This window comes from Orussus abietinus, unplaced genomic scaffold (genome assembly GCF_000612105.2).
Source record: "Orussus abietinus isolate OABI.00-Male unplaced genomic scaffold, Oabi_2.0 scaffold110, whole genome shotgun sequence".
NCBI lineage: Eukaryota > Metazoa > Arthropoda > Insecta > Hymenoptera > Orussidae > Orussus > Orussus abietinus.
In genome coordinates this window covers 238,857-261,814 of record NW_019394263.1, presented here as the reverse complement: position 1 = coordinate 261,814, position 22,958 = coordinate 238,857, and the positions used below count along the sequence as shown (strand labels likewise).

Below are 22,958 nucleotides of genomic sequence, written 5' to 3'. Positions count from 1 at the left end.
GCCAAGAGCATAAATAACCGATGACGAGACCAGATTACTAAAATTCCCGCTCCGGGCCGGCCATGCCGGGTGGAATTTCGGGAGGAAAGTGCTGGCGAGTTCGATTCATCGAAGCCGTTGCCAGCGAGAAGTTTTCGCCGGCGATTTCCGGCCGGGTCCGGATATGAATTCTGCAGCGTGGGCCGATGAATCGGCCTGATACGGGGTGGAATACGTTCCACGGGGGAGCCTGATTGTGCGATGGCCCCGTTGATACGGCGGCCCCGAAATTTCAAGATTTAGGGATTCCCCGCGACGGTGTCGACAGGAGCGGCATCCGGATCGGAAACGTTCCTCTCGAGTCGCATATTGTCAAAAATTCCGATAGATCATTGACCTTTAACTGCTTTCGACGTATGGGCGAATGCATCAGCTGACATGCACTAAGAGAAAGGATTCACTGAACCCAAGAAATATTCCTCTCAGTAGTACCAAAGAAACATATATTTTAATTCGACCCAAATCAACTGATGTAAATTCTCACAATTCCGAAAAAAAAATTGCATCCTATTTATTCGAGTTTAATTTGACATTCTAACACGTGATTACGGAGATATCTTAACGAAGGTCGTGGAACTCGCGAAATCTTATTCTTCGAGAAAGGAGTATCTATTTGTCCCGGAGAAGAAGCAAAAAAGGACATTTTTCTTTAAATAAATCTCTCTAAAGATAAAATTTCATAATCACGCGTTAAGAACTTTCAATTTATTCGGCGCACCCAGTTTGGGCAGAAGTTTTACAAATATTTCGGCGTTTCGACATACATAGATTGACCCTTTCCTATCACCTTACCGAGTCGTGAGAAAAAAATAGCCTCTTGAATGACCCTCCCTCCCCCCCTCCACCCAGAAAATCTTCTAAACCGGCGATTGATTTGTCGGACATTTTCCGCAGTAATTTCGGGGCCTCGGTGGGAAGAAAGTTCGCGAAGTCAAAAACGCGGGCCCGCCGTCGGTCGGCGAGGACAAAAGCTCACGTGTCTCCACGCTTCGGCCGGTTCCTCATTGAACCTCGTTGAAAGCTCTCTACGTACACGTCCCCCCTTGCCACCCCTCTCCAACCTTCCCTCTCGTCCCCCCTCGCCTGTATTCCCCTTGGCACCCCTCTCCTATACTCCCCCTTCACCCTCCTCACCTATACACCCCCTTGTCGCCTCTCACCCATACACCCCCTTGTCGCCCCTCACCCATACACCTCTTTGCCGCCCCTCACTAATACACCCCCGTGCCTATACGCACGGCTACCTATTCGTCGAGCTATGAATTAGTACCCTTCGGGGCGAGAGGCACGGCCGGGGGGCCGGTAACCCCGGGGAAACTCTTTCAGTCGCTTTCGAGCTTTCTGAAAGTCCCGCGATCCGTGCTCCGTCGCCCCATTGAATCGGTCTGAAAATGTCTCTATAAAACCCGCCGGCTGGCGCGACCTACGAGGCTCCTCCGGCGAAGTGCGCCCCCGGTGAATGCGCGAGCTGACTTGTGGCCCCGTCCTCGAGGATGCTCCCGACGTCGATATCCAATTCGTTAAGTCGTCCGTCAAAGCCCCGAATCCGGGCCCCAGATCCCCGTTTATCCGCCGGGGGGAGGATTAACCGAGATTAACCGGGATTAACAAAGATTGACCGGGCCGAGGAAGGGAGAGGGGTGACGTCCTTCAATTAACGAAAGCTGGAGTCATCCTTTCACTCCCATCTTTAAGAGAAGGCGAGTGTGCTACTTGAGACGTCGGAATCGTCTCAAACTTTATAACCTGAATATAGAGGCTACGAGGGAGGTCCCTGACACACAAGAGATTTTGTTTTTAATATGAAATTTTTTAAATATGTATAAAGAAATGAGAGAAAAAGATACTCAAGAGAAATGAAAATTTCACGGGGGTCAGGAGCTTTCTTGTAGCCTTCGTATCGCTATCCTAGGCGAAGAATTACCTATTATGGGGAAAAATCGTCGAAATAATTACGGGATACGCTTGTTGAGAGTGTTTGCTGTTAATGTAAATTTTGTCTTATGGGGGGAAAGCTCGAGAATTCGGGTCCCTCTAGTCAAGGAATCCTGAGAGTTCCGGATTCCTTGAGACCGTTTCCGCGACCCTGGAGCGAGGAAGGAACCCCCTCGGGACGGCGATATAAAAGCTCGAGGGTGGTGGATCGAAATCCCCGGCTCGTTCGATCCATCGATCTCGATCCATCGGGCCAGGCGTTATTTACGAGGAGCCGTATAATCCCGCTTTAGCACCGCGAGCCTAATCGCCGCGGCCCCTTATTATCGGCGGAGCGAATTTCGCGAGGCCCGTAAAACCGTGAAATTCCTCGTGAAAAAGCATCTCCTGTCCCATAAACAAACCATATCCGCCGTGGCGTGACCGCGAGGGCAGAGAGTGCCACGTTTATTCCATTACACCCTCGACGTAATGCGAGGCGCCGGCAGGACTTTTCCCACCCGGGCGGTCTTTTGCGCCTGTCCGGCTCGGACTTTTACGTCCACCCCGAGGAAGAAATATTGTCTCGCCCGGTAATGCGTCATTATTTGCGTTTGTTTTGGCCCCGGGGGTTTTGCGCGGTTAAATCTTCGTCGCGATTCGCACTGGCGAAATGGCCCCTCGGTCCCTCTGCGGCCGACGATCGCGCGGGCTTGGGTTCGCCGATTTTTGAAAACCGGCGATTACTGGGGGAGCTGCTATTGCTCGTTACCGAAGCACTGTAAAAGGATTGAACGAGGACATTTTTTTTTTCTGAATTTTCTACCGAGTTGATAAGGAATTTCAGTAGGCTGAGATAACTCTTCAGGGTAGATTTAGGAAAAAAAAAAAAGTGAGAAACAGGGTTTTTGCAAGACGCTCTGAATCGTTGAAATAGAATCGCATTAGATGAATCTCTGTAGCTAAGAAATTTCTCTCCATGTACCCTCTCTCCCTGATAAGGGATTTTGATAGGCCTCGACAACCCTTAAGGGTTAATGAAAAATGCCGCCTCGCACAATCGCGGTTTTCCCTAAAATTCGAGGAAGAAACGGAGACCTTAGGGGTCGAATCTGCGGCGTAAGGAGATTTTTTTCGTAATTCCCTCCCTGATAAGGAATTTTTATAGGTCCCGAAGTCTCTTTGGGGTTTACGAAAAACGTGGTAAGGAGTCCTGGTCAGCTGTTGGGTGCCACGTAGAGGCGACATTTTCCCGCAAAATTCGAGGAAGAAACGGAGACCGTCGAGGGCGAATTTGCGGCGAGAGAAGACTTTTTTCGTAATTCCCTCCCTGATAAGGAATTTTCATACGTCGCGAAGTCTCTTTGGGGTTTACGAAAAACGTGGTAAGGAGTCCTGGTCAGCTGTTGGGTGCCACGTAGAGGTGAGATTTTCCCGCAAACTTCCCGGAAGGAGGGGGAGACCTCGGGGTGCAAATCTGCGGTTCGCGAAACCGTACGATGACGGTCGTCGTAAACCTCCGGCGTCTCGGCGCTTTACGACGTTACGACGCCGCCGACCTACCCGAAGGAGGAAGCTTTGGAAATTCGGATTGCACGAGAGGGGTTCGCCTCGAATAAGAGCCGGAGAGATACCGTTGGATCCGGCCTGTGAATCCCGAACAAGGGCCGCTTGCAAATTCCGCGTCCAGCCTGCGGTTCCCGCTCGCAGGAATTGCCTGCCGCGAGAATTAAGGACTCGATCGGAGCCTCGACGGGATCCTGGATCGGAACTCGTGTTACAAATAAACCGCTCATAAATATGCATGCGAGTCGCCTCGACGTCCGCACGCACGTGGGCCGCAAACCCCTAAAGCCCTTCCGCGTTACCGGATGTAATTCGCGGCGATTGAATCCGCGAGGCGGAAGCCGGGCCGGAAATCTGCATCCCAGGCAGCGATTGCACGACCTTCGCTTCTCCGGGAAAAATGGGAAATTCCTGGACGCGATCGGATCCGATCCATGGCGACACTCTCGTCACGGTCCGCCCTCGTTACTCGGCTGGACATGAAAAGCGTTATCAGGGAAATAACGGCAAAGGACGGAGGAAAATAGATTCTTGCAGCCTGAAGTGACCTTAATCCGCGAATCAACAACCCTGCAGGAAGGATGGGGTGAACGATGCGGTTCAAAGGATGAAATTCGTCAGAATGTAAAAATCGATCAGGGCATCATTTAATAGGGTGAACAGGGTGGTTGAGACTCATGAAATCCGTTAAAATGTAAAAATCCCCTTTTATTTAATAAAACCCCTTTTATTCTGTCGTGTCATCCTCACCCAAAGCGCATATTGCAACGTTTTGTCGGGTCGACACTGGCTTTGACGAAATAAAAGCTAAGCAATTATTATATAAATATTCACTATTAATAGGACCATTCCAATAAAGATACCGAAAATTGGCCAAGGTGTCTCGAGAGGTGCATTCGGAATAGGCGGTGGAAAATGGCGGAGACTGCCGTCATAACCCAACACGGGGCAGCTTTACGACTGGGGGAATAATTTCATAAGACGTGGGAGAGATAGGGCCGGGCCGTAAATATGAAATTTATATCTCCGTTTTCTTTACGCGGAGCGCAGGGATGCAGTCGGGGCGCCCTCAGCGCGTGCACACCGCGTTTCCCCCATTCGCGGGCACGCTGCGCGAAAACGTCATTTCCCGAACCCGGCGGCCGGTGTTTGAGCCCGACCACGGTATAATTGCGACATTTGAGAAGTGCACTCCACGTAGCGTCGGCTCCGAGGGAGCGTGCATTATGGCTCGGTGTCGCATTATTCAAGAAACTCGGCCCGGTGTCCTCCCAGTGTTGGCGGGTCTCGTCTGCGCGGAGGCACAATTTCTTCCCCTTTTCCTCCCCTCCAGGTTTCCCTTTTTAAAGAGCCCCCAGTCCAGCGCCGACGCCTTGCTGAACGGGGGACGCCTCCTCGTAAAACATTTAATTTAAGGGAATCGCTACTTCCGCAATCCTCCGCTCTCCATCCGGATGTGAAGATGTAAAGATGCGCCGCGCGTCAGCTCGCGAGCTGCTCTTTCTCTCTCCTTCTTTCGTACCTGTATCTAGTGAGAGGGAGAGAGAGGGCGAGTACCCGCATAGGCCGCGCTCCGTAGCGAGGGATGGATGGCGCGTGGTATACCGGGATAGAGAGGGACAGATAATGCACGGTCTACTGGGATAGAGAGGGACAGACAATGCACGGGGTACTGGGACGGAGAGAGATGGAGACCTCAAGGTGTACAGGGGAAAGAAGAGGGCGCGGACCGGATGCGTCCTGCAAAAGTGCGTATAAAATCTAAATGGCTCCTCGTAAAGCTGGAAACACGCCATTCCTGTACTCTCCACGACTCGAGACACGGTCTCTTTTTCCCCGGCGTTAGCGCCCCCAGTGTCTCGACGCTTCACGGCGACGCTGAGTTGACGCGACGCGACGCGACGCGATGGCGTTCCTCTCCAAATTCCCGGGCATAAACGTCTCTTTTTCGGGAATCAACAAATTAGAAATGTTTACTCGTCGGGGCTTATTGCATCGACCATTACGCCGCAATAATGTATTTCTGCGGGGAGTCCGTCAATACGCGTGGGAAAATCGCGAGCGGATAAATAATCAAAATTTGCATTACACGTAATTTGTGGAACCCGATGCATTGATTCGAATTTATTTTCCAACTTGCATTTTAGCTGGGACGCCTCGAGGTTAGGTACACGCGTAACGATAAATCGAAGCGGTTTGTCACTTTTGTGCGGTTAAATCTGTCTAAGGTACCTTGGGCTAGTAAGGCCCACGTGTACTTTCTTTTTGTATTTTCTGACTGAAATATACATTGTCCACGTACACCCTGCTCATTCTCCCTTCCCAAGATACGTTATATTTTAGTTTTTAACTTATGGTGGGTCTTATTACCCCGGGGGTACCTTATTTTGATTTATCGAGTTCTTCCACAATGTTCATAGTTAAATGTGTACAGATCGGTTACCAGTATCTATCGTATCTTTATCATTACTCGGTACGTGAGATTTACCTCGATTAAAAGTCGCGCCATTAGATTTCGACAACGGTCGTTAGATTTTAGTGGCGCATCGGAGATCGTCAGGAAATCGTTGATTTATCGTCCTGAACTCGTTAGCATCGCGCCTATCGCCTCCGTTTTACGAGAAGCCAATGTTCTTTTTACTGCTGTAAGGTCCGGAATCGTCTGCGAGCCGTAAATCGGATACGAGAAGCAAACGAGAGCCGGCTCATGAATCACGGCCATTTTACCAACGTTAATGTCGGATTACAGGCGCAGTTCGAGCGGGCACTCGTAATGCCGAGGGAGTGCAACTGCAGTTGAGTTGTTATCAACTAAATATTTCCCTTCGCGTTCCGCTCGGCAATTCGAACCGAGGATGCTGCCTAATTTCCCAGTGGACCCCTCCGCGTTCTTAACGTCCGCGACTTCCGCATCGACTTCCGGCCTGAGACCGGAAGCGAGGGGCCGACCTTCCTGGTTGGGATTTTCTCGATCCGACCTCCTCCTTATTTCTTTAAAGATTTCTACAAAGTCGAGGGCCAGCCCGAGTCGAAATTTTGATCCTTCTTAGGATCTCCAATTAAGGTGATATGAAAGTGTCATATATACGTACCAAAAAGTCAAAATGTTTATAAAACTTTTCTCCAAACAGGGTGCATCGAATAATTTAAAACTTCAACAGGTATGGAGTCCCTAAGAAGGACGCGATGCTCATGAAATTTCATTTTCCAAAAAACATATATTTCCTTGGTTCTAGTCTGGGGTAAAGAGAGATTTCCTTTGAGGAAATGTTCAAAGCAGGAATTTAATGAATTAAAAATGATATCCTAGAGAATTGCTGGAAGTGCAGCAACGACGCTATGAGAGGATCGTCATCGATCATTCAATTAGTCCACCTGGTCGGTCTTCGCATCCTTTTCGGGCCGTTGGTGCTCTAATTCCGATTCCACTCCATTTGGGGAAATCGAGGAAATCGGTGGAGCCGATCGATCAATTTGTCGGGCCAGCTCCTCGAGGCCGCGCCGATCGGACCGGATAGGACGAGCCGCGATATTTCAACTTTTCGCCAGAGTGGAGGGATAACGATTTTCGGGGGGAGAGAGAGAGGGCATCCCCGGTCGTTTCTATCGCTTGCTCGTACAACGGACGAGGCGACATTGCGGGATATTGGAGCGGCGAATAACCGGCGATGCTTGGCAAGATCGAAATGGCGAGGGGTCCACCACTCGAATTCCGCGAGATGGATCGCGCCTCTTTCGGGGGATGAAAATCCCCCGATCTCGAGATGGCGATCGGGGAGAGCCATTCTTCCCTACTTTGCCAGAATTGTGGACGTACCAATCCGCTAACGCTCCTAAAACATTCTATTTTGCATAGACTTATTTCAGAAAATTGGATACGCGTACCGTTAATTTAATTCAATGTCTACCAATTATCATTCACCGTCCATACTTCTGGATTTTCGCGACAATTCAGGGATTTCTTCCGTAACATTGCCATCATTCCAGTTATCCCATCTCATCTGATTAATATTCCGAAAGAATGTCTCCCATGAACTGTGTTATTTTTCTTTCTCTTTTTTTTTTCTTCAGAATAATTCATGTACTCCCAATCTTATATCTGCTCTACTGATTTTCTACCTTCGCGTTCAGCATTCCGATTTCAAATTCCTCGCAAACGTGTCAGGGCGAACTCTTTCCCGTGTACGTGCCGATTTACTCTCGTTACGCACACGAGTACGTACATTGACGCAGTGATACGTAGTACGCTCGTCGTTCGCGTTCCAATTCACCCTTTTCGTAAGTACCGACTACTTGTCGAGTCATGAAAGCTAAAAGAAGAATCAAAAGTTGTCTCGGTAATTTCTTTCGACATAACTCGGGGTTTCTCGGATCCGCGCAATTTAGAGGCGAATTACTGCATTAAGTATTAAACACCCCCCGGGGTTCCTTGACACCGAGAAACTTGGGAAACTGGCTAGCTTTATATAATCATTTGCAGGAATTTCACGTCGGATAATAAATTCATGAATCGTCGCGAAGTCGGCTTAATCTTCATTCATAAGCTCGAGCCTACCGTGGCCCGTTTAGAGCTTTATGCCCCTCGTAAGCGTTTTCTCCACCGACTGAACTTGATTATTTCATTAGGGCATTGCACGTGGAATTTCAATGTTTCCTCAAGCGGCATAAAACGGGGCTACACTTTGAAAGCTTTCCCTTCGACTGCATCACTTAAGTAGAAACAAAAATGAAGTTAATTATCAAAGCTCGAGGGAAATTAGCGCGTTAAACGCGGCGTTGATTCTACTTTATTTTCCGTTTATGCGGTGGAATTATTATCGCGTGGAATTCTTCGCGCCCCGTTGGGTTAAAGAGGTGAAAATTCTTCTTTTCGAGAATACTTTCACGGAAGAGAAAATCCCACTATTTCACGAGCATATATCACCAGGGTATAAATTAATAACGCGGTGGAGTGAGGGAATTTTTTACGGAATTTCGGAATGTCACCTTAAGATATGAAGGGCATTATTAACACAGCCGGTGTGCAATTGGCTGCCAATTAAAGCCCCTCGAATTAGGATCGCACGAGTCGGCAGAGGATTTGCAGTGCCATTACAGTCGAAACACCGAAACGGTCCTCTTTTTTCCCACGTGCGGTTGTCGATAACCATTTCCGGTTTTCCGTAATCTGCAACGAGACCATCCTGATAATTCCGGATGCAATCGCGCCGCGATTTGTCGCGCGAAATGGGCAACCGAAAAAGCTCGGAGGTGAAATTCATTTTCCAGGACTGGCCGCGATTTTTCCTTCGCAAACAAACCGTTCGAATCGTATTTCACTGCCCTTTTTAATATTTCCGGCCAGCTCGGATTTTTCCGGAGGTTTTCAGATGGACCGATAGGGTCGTCCTGTCATGCGTCGAGCAATTAAACAAAACGGAAAACAATAATATTTCCACTGTTACATATCTCCCCGCAATTGAAATTATACCCGCCCTCTTCGTTTCTTTTTAAAGCTAACATTTTCCAGTTAAGACAGCACCGTTTAACGGGCCATTGTTATCCTAGTTGCCCCAATTGTTGGGTTTGCTGGCTGTCGATAACGAAAAAGAGAAGAAGGACATGCAATTGCGTTTTGCCCGAGCGGAAACATTTCGAAACGGCCGTATTCCTGAATTCGGGAAACGGTTTAATTAAAATTCACAACGAGAGAGCTCGATCGAGCGATATTAAAAAGTTGGGAAACCAGCATTGTAAGCTTTCCATCGATTTTATACGTCAAGCAAATTGTTTAAATAAGGCTTCCTACGCAATTTGCGGAAACATTTCCGTTAGTCTTACTATACTCTTTTAGATAATTATTGCCATTTAACTTTGAATAAAGAGTAATTCAATTGAGAAGTAAAGGTGGAAATGGTGGAAATTTCACTTCCAACGCGCGGGGCGACTTTCTTTTTATTGTCTACTGGAAGAAGACATAAACAATCAGCTGTCGCGTATTTTTATGTTTCACGGTTTTGTCGCCTCTGATCGTGTTTGTCCCGGTGGCGTCGCGACGCGTCCTCGTCCGCCAAGAAAATTGGAAAAATCCGGCGAATACCCGACTGATATTGAAATCCACCAGGCGAGGTGCAAAAGTTTCGGTGGGCAAAGGGAAGGGGTGAAAGCTCAGAGTGCAGGGGTCGCCGGGTTTCGGCGCGACGTCCTTGTTTTCCTTTCACTCGAGGAATACGGGAGCGACCGCGGGAAACCATGAAAAATTCACGAACTCGCTGAAACGAATAAACAAAAAAGGAGGACTCGAGGCATCGATGTCGCCGGTTTAGTCGGTCGTACTTTTTTTCCCCCCGAAATACGAATTTCGGATGCCGCGTTTGTGGGACGACCGCCGCGGGGGAAATGAGCGAATTTTTCCAGAACGACGCAAATCCGAGGGAAATGTCGATGCAAATTTTAGAGGTTTTACGAGTCTTACGCGTCTTCGGAATCTCACGAGTATTATGAATTCTATGAATCTTACGAATTTTACGAGTACTATGAAATTCACTAATTTCACGGGTATTATGAAATTCACTAATTTTACGGGTATTATGAAATTTACTAATTTTACGAGTATTATAAGATTTACTAATTTTACGAATTTTACGATTTTCGTGGATATTCCCAGTTTTACGAACTCTGGGAGTTTTATCAATTTCCCAAATTTCAAGAGTTCTGCGGATTTTAAACATTTTATGAGCACTGAGAATTTGACGAGTATTACAAGTTTTACGAATTTTACAAATTTTACAAATTTCAAGTCTCGATAAGCGAGGAGCGCCAAGAGGCAGATAGGACGCGGGGCATGAAAGAGTGATCGCGAAAGTTTGCCGGGTGCGATTCGCCGCAATTTTCCGGCAATCGGCCGAAGTGCCGAATGGAAATCGTATCGCGGCCTGAGATCGTGGGCATCCAGAGAGGGGAACTCGCCACGAAAGTCGTTCGAGAACTCTTTCCCGATTGGAAGGCGTGCAATTTTCTGGCCGGACGACTTCCCGGCCTGTCGATTAGAATCTTCCAGTACGTATTTCCCGGTGCGATACGACCCCGTCGAACTCGCGAAGGGGCGGCCGGGTTTTCCACGTGAAGCTCGAAGAAGAAGTTGACTGACTTGATGCAGGCATTTCCCTTACAAGTACCGCATTTTTCGCGAAAAATGCCGCATCGAGTTGGGACACCTTAAAACACATCGTTCTACGAGAAATATGGTAAAATTTGTCGCCTCTCCCGAGTCCCCCATTTTTGTTGAAACCGTAGCGCCGAAACGAGACACCTTAAAATACCCCATTTTAGGAGAATCACGGCGCGAGAGGAAAGAATCGCAATTATTATAACAAATGCTTTTCAGAGGAATAAAATTCCGGGTCTCCCTCCAAGTGTCACGTTTTTGTTATAAACGTCGCATCGAGAAGGGGCGTTGTTTGTATCCTCTATATATACAACGCCCGTGGCTTTGAAATCCCATTCCCGTATATCCATAGATTTTTTCTTATTTGATTTTTTCAAAACTAAACACGGCTCCATACTTCACCACTCCTCACACAAGGGAGTTTTTTTTTCTTCGTTCTAAATAGATTGGGAGAAAATATGAGAAATATCGAATTAGAGTAAAAAAAAATCTACGATTATTGTGACAAGCATTTAAGGTAAGTAAAACCCTTATTCTAGCACAAATATCGTGCCATATCGACGGTTCTTCCGGTTGGCTTCGAGGACGTTTCTTGGATTTCCTGTGTCGCCATGTTCGCCCCCTGGGGGTGGTTCCGCGACCAATCGGGAGTCGCGAAATCCGCGCGAGTACCCTAGTACTTACTTCCCGCTCTTAGCCACGCGCGGCGATAAATAAACGCGGGGAAACCGGCGCGGAACATTTATCGCCCCTTCGTGATTTGTGCGATGGGGTCGGGAAATAATTTCGCCGCCGGTGGAGTGTTTCTATAATATCGATTCCTCCGCCGTCGGCCCATTCTCGGAGCCGGACTTCGGCCATCACCCTCCTTCGGACCGTACTTTTTATTCCGGCACTAAAAAATGCAGTTAAGCGACTTCGCCGGGTGCATACACCCAGGGATGACTTACATCTCCACCGAGGTAATCGCATCCGAGGAGGGATAAGCGAAATCACCCCGGCGAGTCCCTCCTCGAGAATGAAATAAAGGGAGGACGTGGCCGGCTGCCTCGAAACATCCCTTTATGCGGATTCGAGCCAGGTTTTGCATGTCGTTTACATAATTCGTTTACATAAGTCCGCCTCTCTGGGAGCACTCGCCGAGTCTCGTCAGAAAGATCCGAATGGCTTTGTAAAGAGCAAGGTCCGATTGAGATTCCACTGCACCACCCTTTGACTCGTCACTTTCGGGCCCAGAAGATCCTTCTTGAATTTTTCCGACATCACCGTCGAATTTTTCCGGAATTTCCATCCGTTGACCTCGCCGGAAGGTCGCCGATATTTATTATTAAGCACCATTAGGAAGCCTCACGCCCGGCGACGGCTGCTTCGATTTTGGCGTCGCCGTCGGTTTAACGCGGGTTTAACGCTCCATTTCCGAAGCGACGTCGAGACAATCGATCGAGTGCCCTTGCGAGGAGTCCGTTGTCTCGTTAACGACGCCGTTTTGGGACGCCTTCCCTCTTCGCAGCCTCACCAGCTCCGCCTTTTCCTTGCACGGGCCATTTCTTATACACACTCGAGGCTTCCTTCACCTTGATCTTTATTCTTCCTGCATTTCCGTTCGCTGAAATGCTCAGTTAATTAGGATCGAGCCCGGGTGAATTAGGATTCAGCTTACCTTCCGGATAATTACTTTCCTCCTCCCGAACCTAACCTAAGCTAATCTAACCTAACTTAACCTAACCTAACCTCCACGGCGGGCGAGACTTGAGCACTCCAGAGGACACCTCTCGAGTCCGATCGTATTTATCCGCCGATCCATCTCACCTGAGAAAATTACTCCCGTATTTCCACTTCTCCGCTTTCTTCCGCCGGACATCATTTCCGGGCGGAATGCGTCCCGCGCCATTTTCGCGCGAGTGACGCGCGTTTCTGCACTCGGTACTCGCATGGCCGTGAGCTCGCGTAAATCATGGTCGCGCGCTAGGTGTCACTTTAAGCCGTGAAAATGATCGAGCACGGCGCCAGTCCTCGCACTCCCACGTTCCGGCACACGTCCGTCCGTTAATGCGGTCGAGGGAAATAGCTTTCCGGTAAACGAACGCGTGCCTCGCTTTGCGCGTTCGTTACGACCGTTTCGAACTAGTCTGAACTAGTGGGCAGGTCACGTGACGCCGGACCAGTGTAATGCGGGCTCTTCCGTCACGTGACGCCGGGCCAATGGGACGCAGGCTCTCCTATCACGTGACCGGGCCCTCGAGAGTCATAGCCCCCCCGAGATTCAAAGTGGCATAAAAGCAGCACTTGAAAAATTCCCAAGTCTTGAGAATGTATACTTTTTAAACATTTTCTACGCGGCTCCATCTTTAGTCCCGCAACAAGAAATCCCGTTCAACCGATGTCGGAAACGTGACCACGGCGGCACTCGACCGGAAACGTGACCGCCCCTCCCAGAAGCCTCTGCAGCTCGGCGGCCATTTGCACAGCTACTTTTTCCGGAAACGCGAGGAGGAGGAACTGGCGGTAATTAAAAACAAACTGGGGGAAAAAAGTACCGGTTATTCAATATTTAATAACAACCCCGGGGAATAATTTTCTGTTATTCGGTAAATTCCTTAACAACGCGGGTTTTAATTAACTTTCGATGCGCGCGATAATTATGCGGTCCGAGGGCGGCCGCCTCGGGACCGTCCACCGTGAAAACGGTGGAAAATGCAAAAGAGCGAGAAAAGGGGGCAAAAGGAGGAACACGCGAGCACTGTTAACTTTTCTGTGGTTTACGAGACGCGGGGGTTTATTTTCCGCAGGTTGCCGAATGGAAGTTGCTCGGGTGGGGGGAGAGTTCGCAAGTTTTTCCGACTAACGCTTCGATCCTTTTTTATGTCTCTCTTTGGCTCCTTTCGTATTCGATTTTTCTTCTCCTGCTTTTCGTGCTACGAACGCCCGCCCTTCGAATGGAATCCCGGCGGGAGAATCGAAATATCGCGGAACATCGATTGTTGCGGACGCGCACCTGGCGTCGAGAGAAATTACCTCCTGGCAGCCAATTCGAGTTTGCTTTGAATAAACCAACGGCAAAGAGCTCGCCTAGGGGGGGCGAGGATTAAAATCTTCCTCCGTGCTGCCCGGAAAATACCCGGAAAAACGCAAGGTGCTCTCGGATAGCGCCGGAAAAGGAGCGCGCATAAACAGGAAGAAGTTACGAGTCCGATTCCTGGCACGGCGGTATCTGCGACAATAACCGCGTCCCCGAAAAAATGGCCGACATCGCTCCTGGACCCGCCGAGTTTACGAGTCCACGTCGCTTTTTCACCGACCGAAGGAAACTCCTTAACGGCGCGCACCAACCCCGTAACTCACCGCGATAATCCGCCCATTAAAACCAACTTTTCAGGGCCGAGCTTCAGCGTAGACTTCTATCGAGAGAGAGGTGAGGGCGATTCTTTTTAAAATCCAGATATTTCAGAGCAATTATTTTTTCAGGTGGATCTTGATTCAGGATAAGAACGCATCTTCGCTGTCAATACGTGAGATTAATGGCGATGGTTTCTGACATCCCCCGGCAATTACATTACCTAATTCTTCTTTTATACGAATCTCAATCCAAAAAAGAGGCGTATCGTCCCGGCAGAAAATGTGAGGAAAAATTCCCGGACAGCAGCTCTCACATAATCAGGGGAGGTCCGAGCAATTCCACCAACGAGAGTCCCGATTAATGGAACATCTTCGATCGGCCCGATCGCATCCACCCTGTATGGATTCGATGGATCAACATTATCCAACGCGCCGATGCTCGCATTCGGCCAGCCACAATCGGTCGCGTTTACAGCCTGATCAGATCCGCTCGTAAATAAATGGATAACGACGCTCGTATTGCACAGGAGCCTCTTTGCGAATATATCGTTGCCCTCGCATAGGTACCCGCAGAAAAAGGAATTCACAGTCACGACAAAAAATTTCACTTGCTCCGATAAGTGTGAACACTCGAAAATGTATCGGTACAATTTTTATCCAGATACATTTTTGTCACATTGCGAGTAAAAAAGGCGACTAATAAAGTGTCGCAATTCCGAAGAAACGTTGTGCCCAATTTATTCCAGTTTATTTCTGTCAAGTATTCCCGGAATTAACGAAATATTTCTTCGGTTCAATGAAAATTGTTTTCCGCGTACCCGTGGCGTACATCGCTTTCTGGGCCTTGGGGCGTTTCCGCTCGCTAAGAAATTACCCATTATTTTGGGAGTTTCGGGACTAAAGTCTTTCTTCACAAAGCTAGCGACGGAAGCCTCAGGGGACTCGCTTCGGAGACAATTCGATCGAGCTCGATACGTCCGCCATATTGAAGAGGGACTTGCCCCTCGGCTCTCCACCTGGCTCGCCCTTCGAAATGAAATTTCCGTCGACAGGGAACTCCCCATTGACGACGGACTCGCGACGGTTCGGGAATAATGGAATTTATTCGCTATTCTCTAAAGTTCGCCCGGCCCTGTCCGCGCTTTTTGCAGGTTCCGCTGCGAAAAGGGGCTCTTCCGTTCTCCCTCGTCCTCCTCCTCCCCGACATATATTTATTCCCCCTCGAAGTCGTCATCGCCGAACGCTCCCGACTTTCCGACTGAGAAAGAGAAAGAAAATGTTACGGAACGAAAGAAATATTTCGTTGATGAAAAAAAAATTATTATTATTATTTGACTCAAATAAAGTGGAATAAAGTGAATGGAACATTTATTCGGGATTGCGAGAACTTATTTGAATTATATTTCGGTTATATTATTATTCCACTGAGCTGAGAAAATATTTCTTTGGTGCTATTATTGCACCACCGTTCGCTGGAGACGCGGCTTCAGGGCGGGAATCTGGACAATACTTACAATGGACCTCCAGCTTCCACTTGTCCTCGATGGACGCTTCCGGCAATTGCGGATTCTCCGCCCGACAGATCAGATGCTTGCCCTCGTCCTCGACGCTAGGCGTCCATTGCACGACGCTGACGCTCGCCCCGGTCTCCTGGAACTGATCGAGCCGGAATTGAGACGCTAGGGCCGAGATGGTATTCACCTAACTTCCGGTCCCCGCCTCGGACACGGACTAAGAGCCTCGGCGTCGGGACGCTTGCAGGATTAGACGCCGGCTGGCGAATCGATTATCGAATAGCCGATACCTCGGTGAAAGCTTTCCGAAACTTCCGGCGGACGCTCCGACGCGCAATCTCGCCAGGTATCTCGTCGGACGACTTCGAGATGGCGAAGTCGATTCGACAGACGACCGAGGGTGATTAAGCCGTCGAATTCTGCTGCGAAATTCTCACCTTGGAGCGATTGGTTCAATTAAATACACCTCGAACTACCTGTCTACGAATTTCTCCTCGGTGGGCTAGTTGGAGTATTTTGTAAATCCATGCCATTTTTCCGCTTCCCTGTGTTAGCCTACTCTACAAAAGTTAATTCAGAAGATTCGCACACTGAGAAAAAAATATTGAAAGTCAAAATGTTTATAAAACTTTCTTCCAAATAGGGTGCACCGAAAAAATTTGAAACTTTCACAAGTGATTATGGAGGCCCCAATGAAGGTCTTGAAACTCGGGAAATTTCATTTTTTGAAACAAAGCGTTGTATTTATTTCGGACAAGAACGAAAGAAAAATATTTTTTTAACAGCGAATAGGTATTATACAATAAGTCGACAGTGAATCGACCGCAATCTTAACAATGAATCGGAGTGCGTTACGAATTTTGTAATGCATTTGTAATTTCATAAGGTTAGGTTGTAATTTTCTGAAATTATGCAGGGAGATTGTGAGAGTCGCGTGCTAAACTTGTGGAGCGTGTTATGAATTTCCAACGAAAATGCGAAATAATATTAATATACCGAGTCTGGCTGAAGCTACCGAGGGAAATGTTGCAAAATTATGGTGTTTCTTTTATTTTGTGTTTCAACAAGGTGGAGGGCGCAAGCAAACACGACGTTTGGACAACAAGGGGAAACGCTAGGTGGATACGTCGAATTCGATCGACCAATTCGAGGGGACTCAAAGGACCGCTCCGTTGACGCGGTTTATCAGGTGTGATTAGCATGCGATTAATCGGCGGAAATTAGCGGCCAGTACGAACGAGAGTACAATAAATTGCGGGCATGCAAATTCGCCAGATGTACGGAATTTCATAACCAAACCGGCCAGTACTCCCCCCTCCTGGCTCATTGGCCCTCGTCAAATTAATTCACCGCGCAATTCCGCGACGCCCATTTACATGATAATTGCCGCGATAGAAGGGTCGCACGCGTTTGCTCCCTGGAGATTTTACGGGGCCGAGGTCTACCCGGCATTTCTGGAGAACACCATGAGCTTTACGAGCTGCCACCCTTCACAGGGCCGGCGATCCTCCCGGTCCATTGCCGAGAAAAGACTAATGCTCTCAGATGGTGAAATATATATCTCCTGAATTTATTCCGAGGGTGTTACGCCCTCCAACCACCTGAACCTACCCCGACCAACCTCAACCAATCCCGACTAACTCCTCAGGATCACTATCGAGAAAACGATCGTAAATCGCCTACTGTATCGACTGCGATTATCGTTACGGGGGAGACGAGGAGAGGCCATTTCCTATTTCCACCAACCCTTCTTCGCTCGAATTAAATTCGCCGTATATGTTGAATTAATAGTTTCGCCTTTGCTTAAATGCTATGTCGATAACTTTTTGTGCTGAGGTTCTTCCTGCGTACGTAATTTTTTTTTAATTCTATTGTTATTTAGGGGCGGTTCGAACGTGGAGTTAGAGGATGAGCGGTAATATGTATTTAATTTGGTTGATTTCCTTTGTTGCTTAACTAATGTCGGTGATTTATACCTATAGTTGAGGTATTTTATAAAGACCGAATATTAATTTGAAAAAAATTCTTTCGTCATTTAGGGCCAGCTTGAATGTGGAGTTTAGAGAGTCGAGTGCTAGGCTTGAGCTCCAGTAGTATTGGTCGTCCCTGGTCGGACCCTAAGCGGCAACTCGTCTATGTCGACTTGTATTTGTCTGCGAAAGTGAGGCTCCCAGAAAACTATTTCACCCGAAGAATGGTGAGAAGTAACGCCGTTCGGACAGTGGACGTGCGAGGAATGCGAACGATATATGTATGTGAAGGAAACGCGTGAAGAATGTTGGAGTAGGCAGGAAGACGAAAGGAGACGTTTCGGCATGAAAGCTTCCGCAGAATAATTTCGTCCATGGCGATCTAACGAGCAATACTCAGCCAAAAAAGACTCACCGAGTCGTGGAAATCGATGAATCCAAAATTCAACTCGAACGTTGCTCGAACAAATATTATTATGGACGTTATATCGTTTTAGCGTCCGAAATGTGTGTGCCCTCGGCGTGATTACACGAAATTTGACGAATTTGGAATATTATGGCTTTGCGTTTAACCCTTGGACTTCCGGTTTGCGGGCGACAGGCACAAACACCGCGGCAAATAAATTTCCGAAGTGGGCAATTTCAAAGCAGCAGTAAAAGCCGGGGTGTTGCCTGCCTGTAACTCGCGAAATTCTTCCCCTGTGAATTCCGCGAGCGGAGTTTCGCCTCAAAGAATTCTGAGGTTGTATCTCGGGTTCCGCGTGCTCGCAGTTTTCCCAAGGAAAACGGATTAAGCGAAAAGCGTCGGTGGAATGGCCTCTGGAGAACCAGAGGAAATTCGGTAAATTCCGCGATCCGAGGCACACGCGTGAAATTCGTCGAGGTAATTGCCGCTTCGAAATTAAAAAGAGGCCTATTTAACCCAACAGTCGGATTATTTTCAACCTGTTCAGGATTTCAGATCGTCAGGGCAGATATCCACCCGGTCCCTAATCTCTCAGCACCCGGGGTCATTCAGATTAAGGGTACTTTTCCAAACCTGGGGACATGCCATCGAGTCGGCGACACCCCATCGCGGGATCGAGCGGAAAATAGACGAAGAGGGAAGAAAAGCGGCGGAAGCGCGGAAAAAGAAGTGGGCGCTTTCAGCACCGACGAGGCTGCTTTTAACGGCTCCAGGATCCGGGATCGAAGGGGATGATCCGGGGGTATTCGCGTGGTATTTTCGGCATTCGGGTAGGGAGGGAAGATTACACGAGAAAGGAAGTAAACTAAAAAGAGAAGCGCCGAGTAAGAGGGGATAAGAGGCGAGGAAAAGTCCACGATGCGTCGTCGGAATTAGGGGGTGCAGTGGGGGGTGCGGCCTAAGCTTCGCCGGTTATAAAATCCAGCTGCGCTTTTCTCGCATTTCCCACGGTTGGCCTCCCACCCCTTCCCCTCGCCCTTAACCGTTCGCGTAAATATTTCACGAAGGTAGTTTTCGTTTAACTTGGAGCTTTCCACCCCTCCCTGAGACTCCTCGGCTGATCCCGGGGCGATACGTTGCCTCTACTAATATTATCACCCCCGTTATTATTATTCTTATCGTCCTCTCGGAGTTTCAGATATGCCACGGGGGATGAAGGGGACTCGGCTAATGGATTCCACGGATTAGCCGCATCCCTCGACAGCGACTTAGCCCCGCCACTTCCGGCCGCGGGTCCAGGGCCGCGTCTGACTAAATATCCGCGTCAACCCCTAGCCGGCCCCTCGCCGTCAAACCTCGTTTAGCATTAGTGTAATCCCATAGCTCGGCACCATGTGCACCCCCCTGAACGGGGTAGCAGGTGCGAACGAGCCTTTGGGAAATTATCATTTCCCCATTGGCTGCTTCCAGAGTGAAAGACTCCTAAATCGCGCCTCGAGTCTATTACTATTACTTCTATGGGAAAAATCTCCCATATCGCATTTAAGGGGACGTGACATCTGAAGAGTCAATTTTTCATGACACTTTTCTCCGAACTGGGTGAATCGACTCGTTTCAGACTTTGCAATATGAACGTGGAGACCATAAAGAAAGTCCCGAGGCCCATGAAATTTCATATTTTTATAGGAAATTAAAAAGTGTCTATAGGTAAATTTTTTAAACAGTAAAATTTCATGGATGTCGGATCTTCCTTGTAGCCTCCACATTCACGTTGTAAAGTTTGAACTGGTACACCCAGTTAAGAGGAAAGTCTCACAGACGAGATCTCTTTGACGTTACTTTCACATATCCTTAACTGTATTTAAGGAAATCTAATTTCTGACCAGGAGAGAGTTAAAATAATGGACGCAGCGTCTCGCCCGCCATTAATCGGGAAAATGGCGTCGACGTCTCGAGGCCGGGCGGTTTCACAAGGGGTGGGTTCCTTTTGTTCCCCGCCATTATTCCTTGCATACCTCATGTCGCTCGCATTCGATATTCCACGCGGTAAACATCGGTCGTGTCGCGAGGACGAAACTACATTTCCGGCATTACCATAACTCCGATGTAAGGTTATTCCGAGGTGAACCCTTTCGACACCCCCTCCCCTCCTCCCTCCCCCACCCCCTCCCCCGCCCCCCCGCGAGGTCGGGTGAGATTTTTCACATCTCGTTTTTCTTAACCGAGGTGGGTTCCAAAGGGAACTTCGAAAAGTTCCCCGTAACCGAGGCAAACCCCTTGGCGGTGTTTCGCCCCCACCCCCGAGGGTGAAGGAAGGTGCGCCCCGCAAATGCGGAAACCGCGAGCTCGTCGCGGTTTTTTTTTCCCTCCCCTTTGACGAGCGGATTGTGGAATTTATTTTCCTTTCTCGCCAGCACTTGTCTGTCTCTCGCCTCGGATGGGAGAGAGAGAGAGAGAGAAAGCGAGGACGGTGCTGGGAAAGTATACGAAAGTAATCCGCAAAGAGGCGCGCAATTGACGCCGCAATGGCGTCAATTAAAAAATCCGCGATCCCCGAAAAAACAGTTCCGGCCGACGACCGAGTTTTTCTGGGTGCTTCCGAGCTGCTTCTCGCCCACTTTTGCACCCCTCCGGTCGCCGCGCCAAAAAGGCCGCAAGTGACGCGCGATTTAGCCCGCGTCGACCCAATTTCCGTGGAGACTGATATGGTGGATCTATCGCACAATCCGCAGAATCCCAACATCGATCCTTTCCCTGAGTTGCTATTATGGATCTTCCGACTCCGAATTACCGAAATCCTCCATTTTTATTGCTGATCTTTCACTTCGCCGACAGAAATTTCACTCCCATTTAGGTCCGCGAAGAACGTTCATTTTTCTCGTTGGAACCTCCAAGTTCTTTAGACGTGACATTTAAGGCGATTCGAAAGCGACATCTGAGGGAGCAATCGTTTATGAAACTTTTACCCGAACTGGGTGTACGGAATCGATTGAAATGTTACCTCGTGAATATGGAGGTTCGGAGGTCGATCCCGATACTCGTGAGATTTAATTTTTATAAAATCTTTTTCCATAAATCTTTTCAATTTTCCATAAAAAAAAAAAAATGGAATTTCGTGGGTGAAAAGACCTTCCTTAAAGGCTACACATACTCGAGGTAAAGTTTCAAATAAATTGGTACATCCAGCTCAAAGAAAAGTCTCATAAACGATCTTCCCCCAGCCGCCCGTTTACGCATCGCCTTGAACCGGGTGCATCCCCGATTTTCGCACGCTTCACGAGGGTGAAACTCCCCTGGAAACCGGAAGTGCCGATCTCGGGTTTGATTTAATGCAAAGGGCGCTTGGCGAGCGGATAAATAAACGCCTCGCGGGGGGTTGCTTACCCCGAAGGGTCGCATCAAGGTATTTGCAAATTAAATCGGCATTCAGCCACCCCTTTGGCGAGAGCAACCCCCGCAGGGAATACATTACGAGTAAAATTCATCGTCTCCTCAACAAATTGACCAATCCCAGGCGACCCGTGTATCGCATTAAGCAAATGGCGAGTACCACCCCTTGGCCTCCAACCCTTTCACCCCTCACCCCTGTTTCAGGGGGTGGAACAGGGTTCGCATAAGCGCGCCCGCCGCGAGTCCTGATCGATGTTATGTGGAGCCTACGGGGATGTTCCGGGGTGCAGCCTCCCGTCTCTCGTGTTTCACCATGAAACCACCCTATCTAGCCACATCACGTGAGGCCGAAAATTTCACGTCATGTTAGGGGTGAGCGCCGACTTTGCGTCCTTTGCAGAACGGCGCGTCGCCGTTGCATCGGGGAAGTGATCGATACTCGCCGTTAATTAGCCACCGATTCTCTCCTTATAATCCGCAATTATCGTATTTGCCGTAATACGGCTTTGAGGGCTCGCTTGTATACCTAATCCCTCGAAACGGGAATTCTGGGCCACGCCGAGAATGCGTCGGGGAGCTTCACCCCAGTCTGTCTGCGTTTTACCCCGAAACCACCCCCGGCGAGAGCGGGGGGACTAGCAAATTTTCAAGCGATGTTCCCGGAGTAGATGGAGACAAATAGTTGAACAGATAAGGGTAGGTATGCGGGGGTAATAGACGGGACGCATAGATGGGTACACCTCATTATCCTGTTCCACTTCCGGTCGGAAATGCTCGCTTAAGAGAGGTTTCAGCTTCCTCGTATAGGGGATTTTCTCGACTTACAGGGCTTTGCCATAACCAGTAATTACTTCGACCAAGATGGTAAACGCGGAACTTTGAACGCTTGGTGAGGTAACTTATTAATGGTTTTGGTAACTCATTAGTTGTCTATTTAAAATTCTATTGATCCATTTCAAGTCTCGAGACGATATTTCAAAATATTTTCATTAAGAGATCACAACTCTCTGTCAAACCACTCTGAATTTTCCCGTCGGTCGGCGAGAAGCTTCCGATTTTCCCGAAAATCCTCGCGATACTTCACGGGGGTGGTTTCCCCAGGGGTGGCGGTGTGGTTTAATAAATCTGCGCGTATCTCCGTCCGAATTATCCAGTAATTTCAATTAGCGTGTGACTGTCGTCTCGCGGCTCTCCCAGGGGGTGGGTACGAGTGTCCAGCGGCCTGGGGGTGCGAGATTTATGTCGGGTCTCTTTTTGCTCCCCGCTATCCTCGCATGGAGTGAAGGGTCGCGATAGAAAGATGTTATTTTTATACAGGGAGATTTATAAGGTAGCTCATCTGGCTGGGCCGGTTGGCGTATCGCTATTTTTTCCCCTTTTATCCGGCCTCTCGGGGGTTGGCGCACCAGATACTCGCCCCTCCGTCACTGTCTCTTATCCGCCGCGTTTTGCCGCACACCCCCCAGTTTCCTTTGCGATTCTTTTTGCTAGCCAACTCCACCTACACCCCCCTCTCGCGATTTAACCGTAAAACTACCCCTCGTCGGGGTAGCTTCCGTTGATAAACTCGGTCGGCAGATTCGAAGGCTTCCAGGGCACTATACATACATATATCGCGGGGGTGGGAACCTTTCAAAATGTCCCATCAAGGGTTCCAGTGATCCTTAAGGGGATGC

General features: G+C 48.7%; 1 protein-coding gene across 1 annotated transcript in view; it reads right to left on the bottom strand.

Annotated features, from left to right (window-relative positions):
- LOC105697235 (hemicentin-1) overlaps positions 1-22,958 on the bottom strand; it is a 115,701-nt gene that overhangs the window by 17,902 nt on the left and 74,841 nt on the right. Inside the window, exon 7 of the mRNA XM_012420369.1 lies at positions 15,517-15,658. Within this exon, the coding sequence (XP_012275792.1) occupies positions 15,517-15,658 (142 nt within the window). The remainder of the gene's footprint in view (positions 1-15,516; positions 15,659-22,958) is intronic.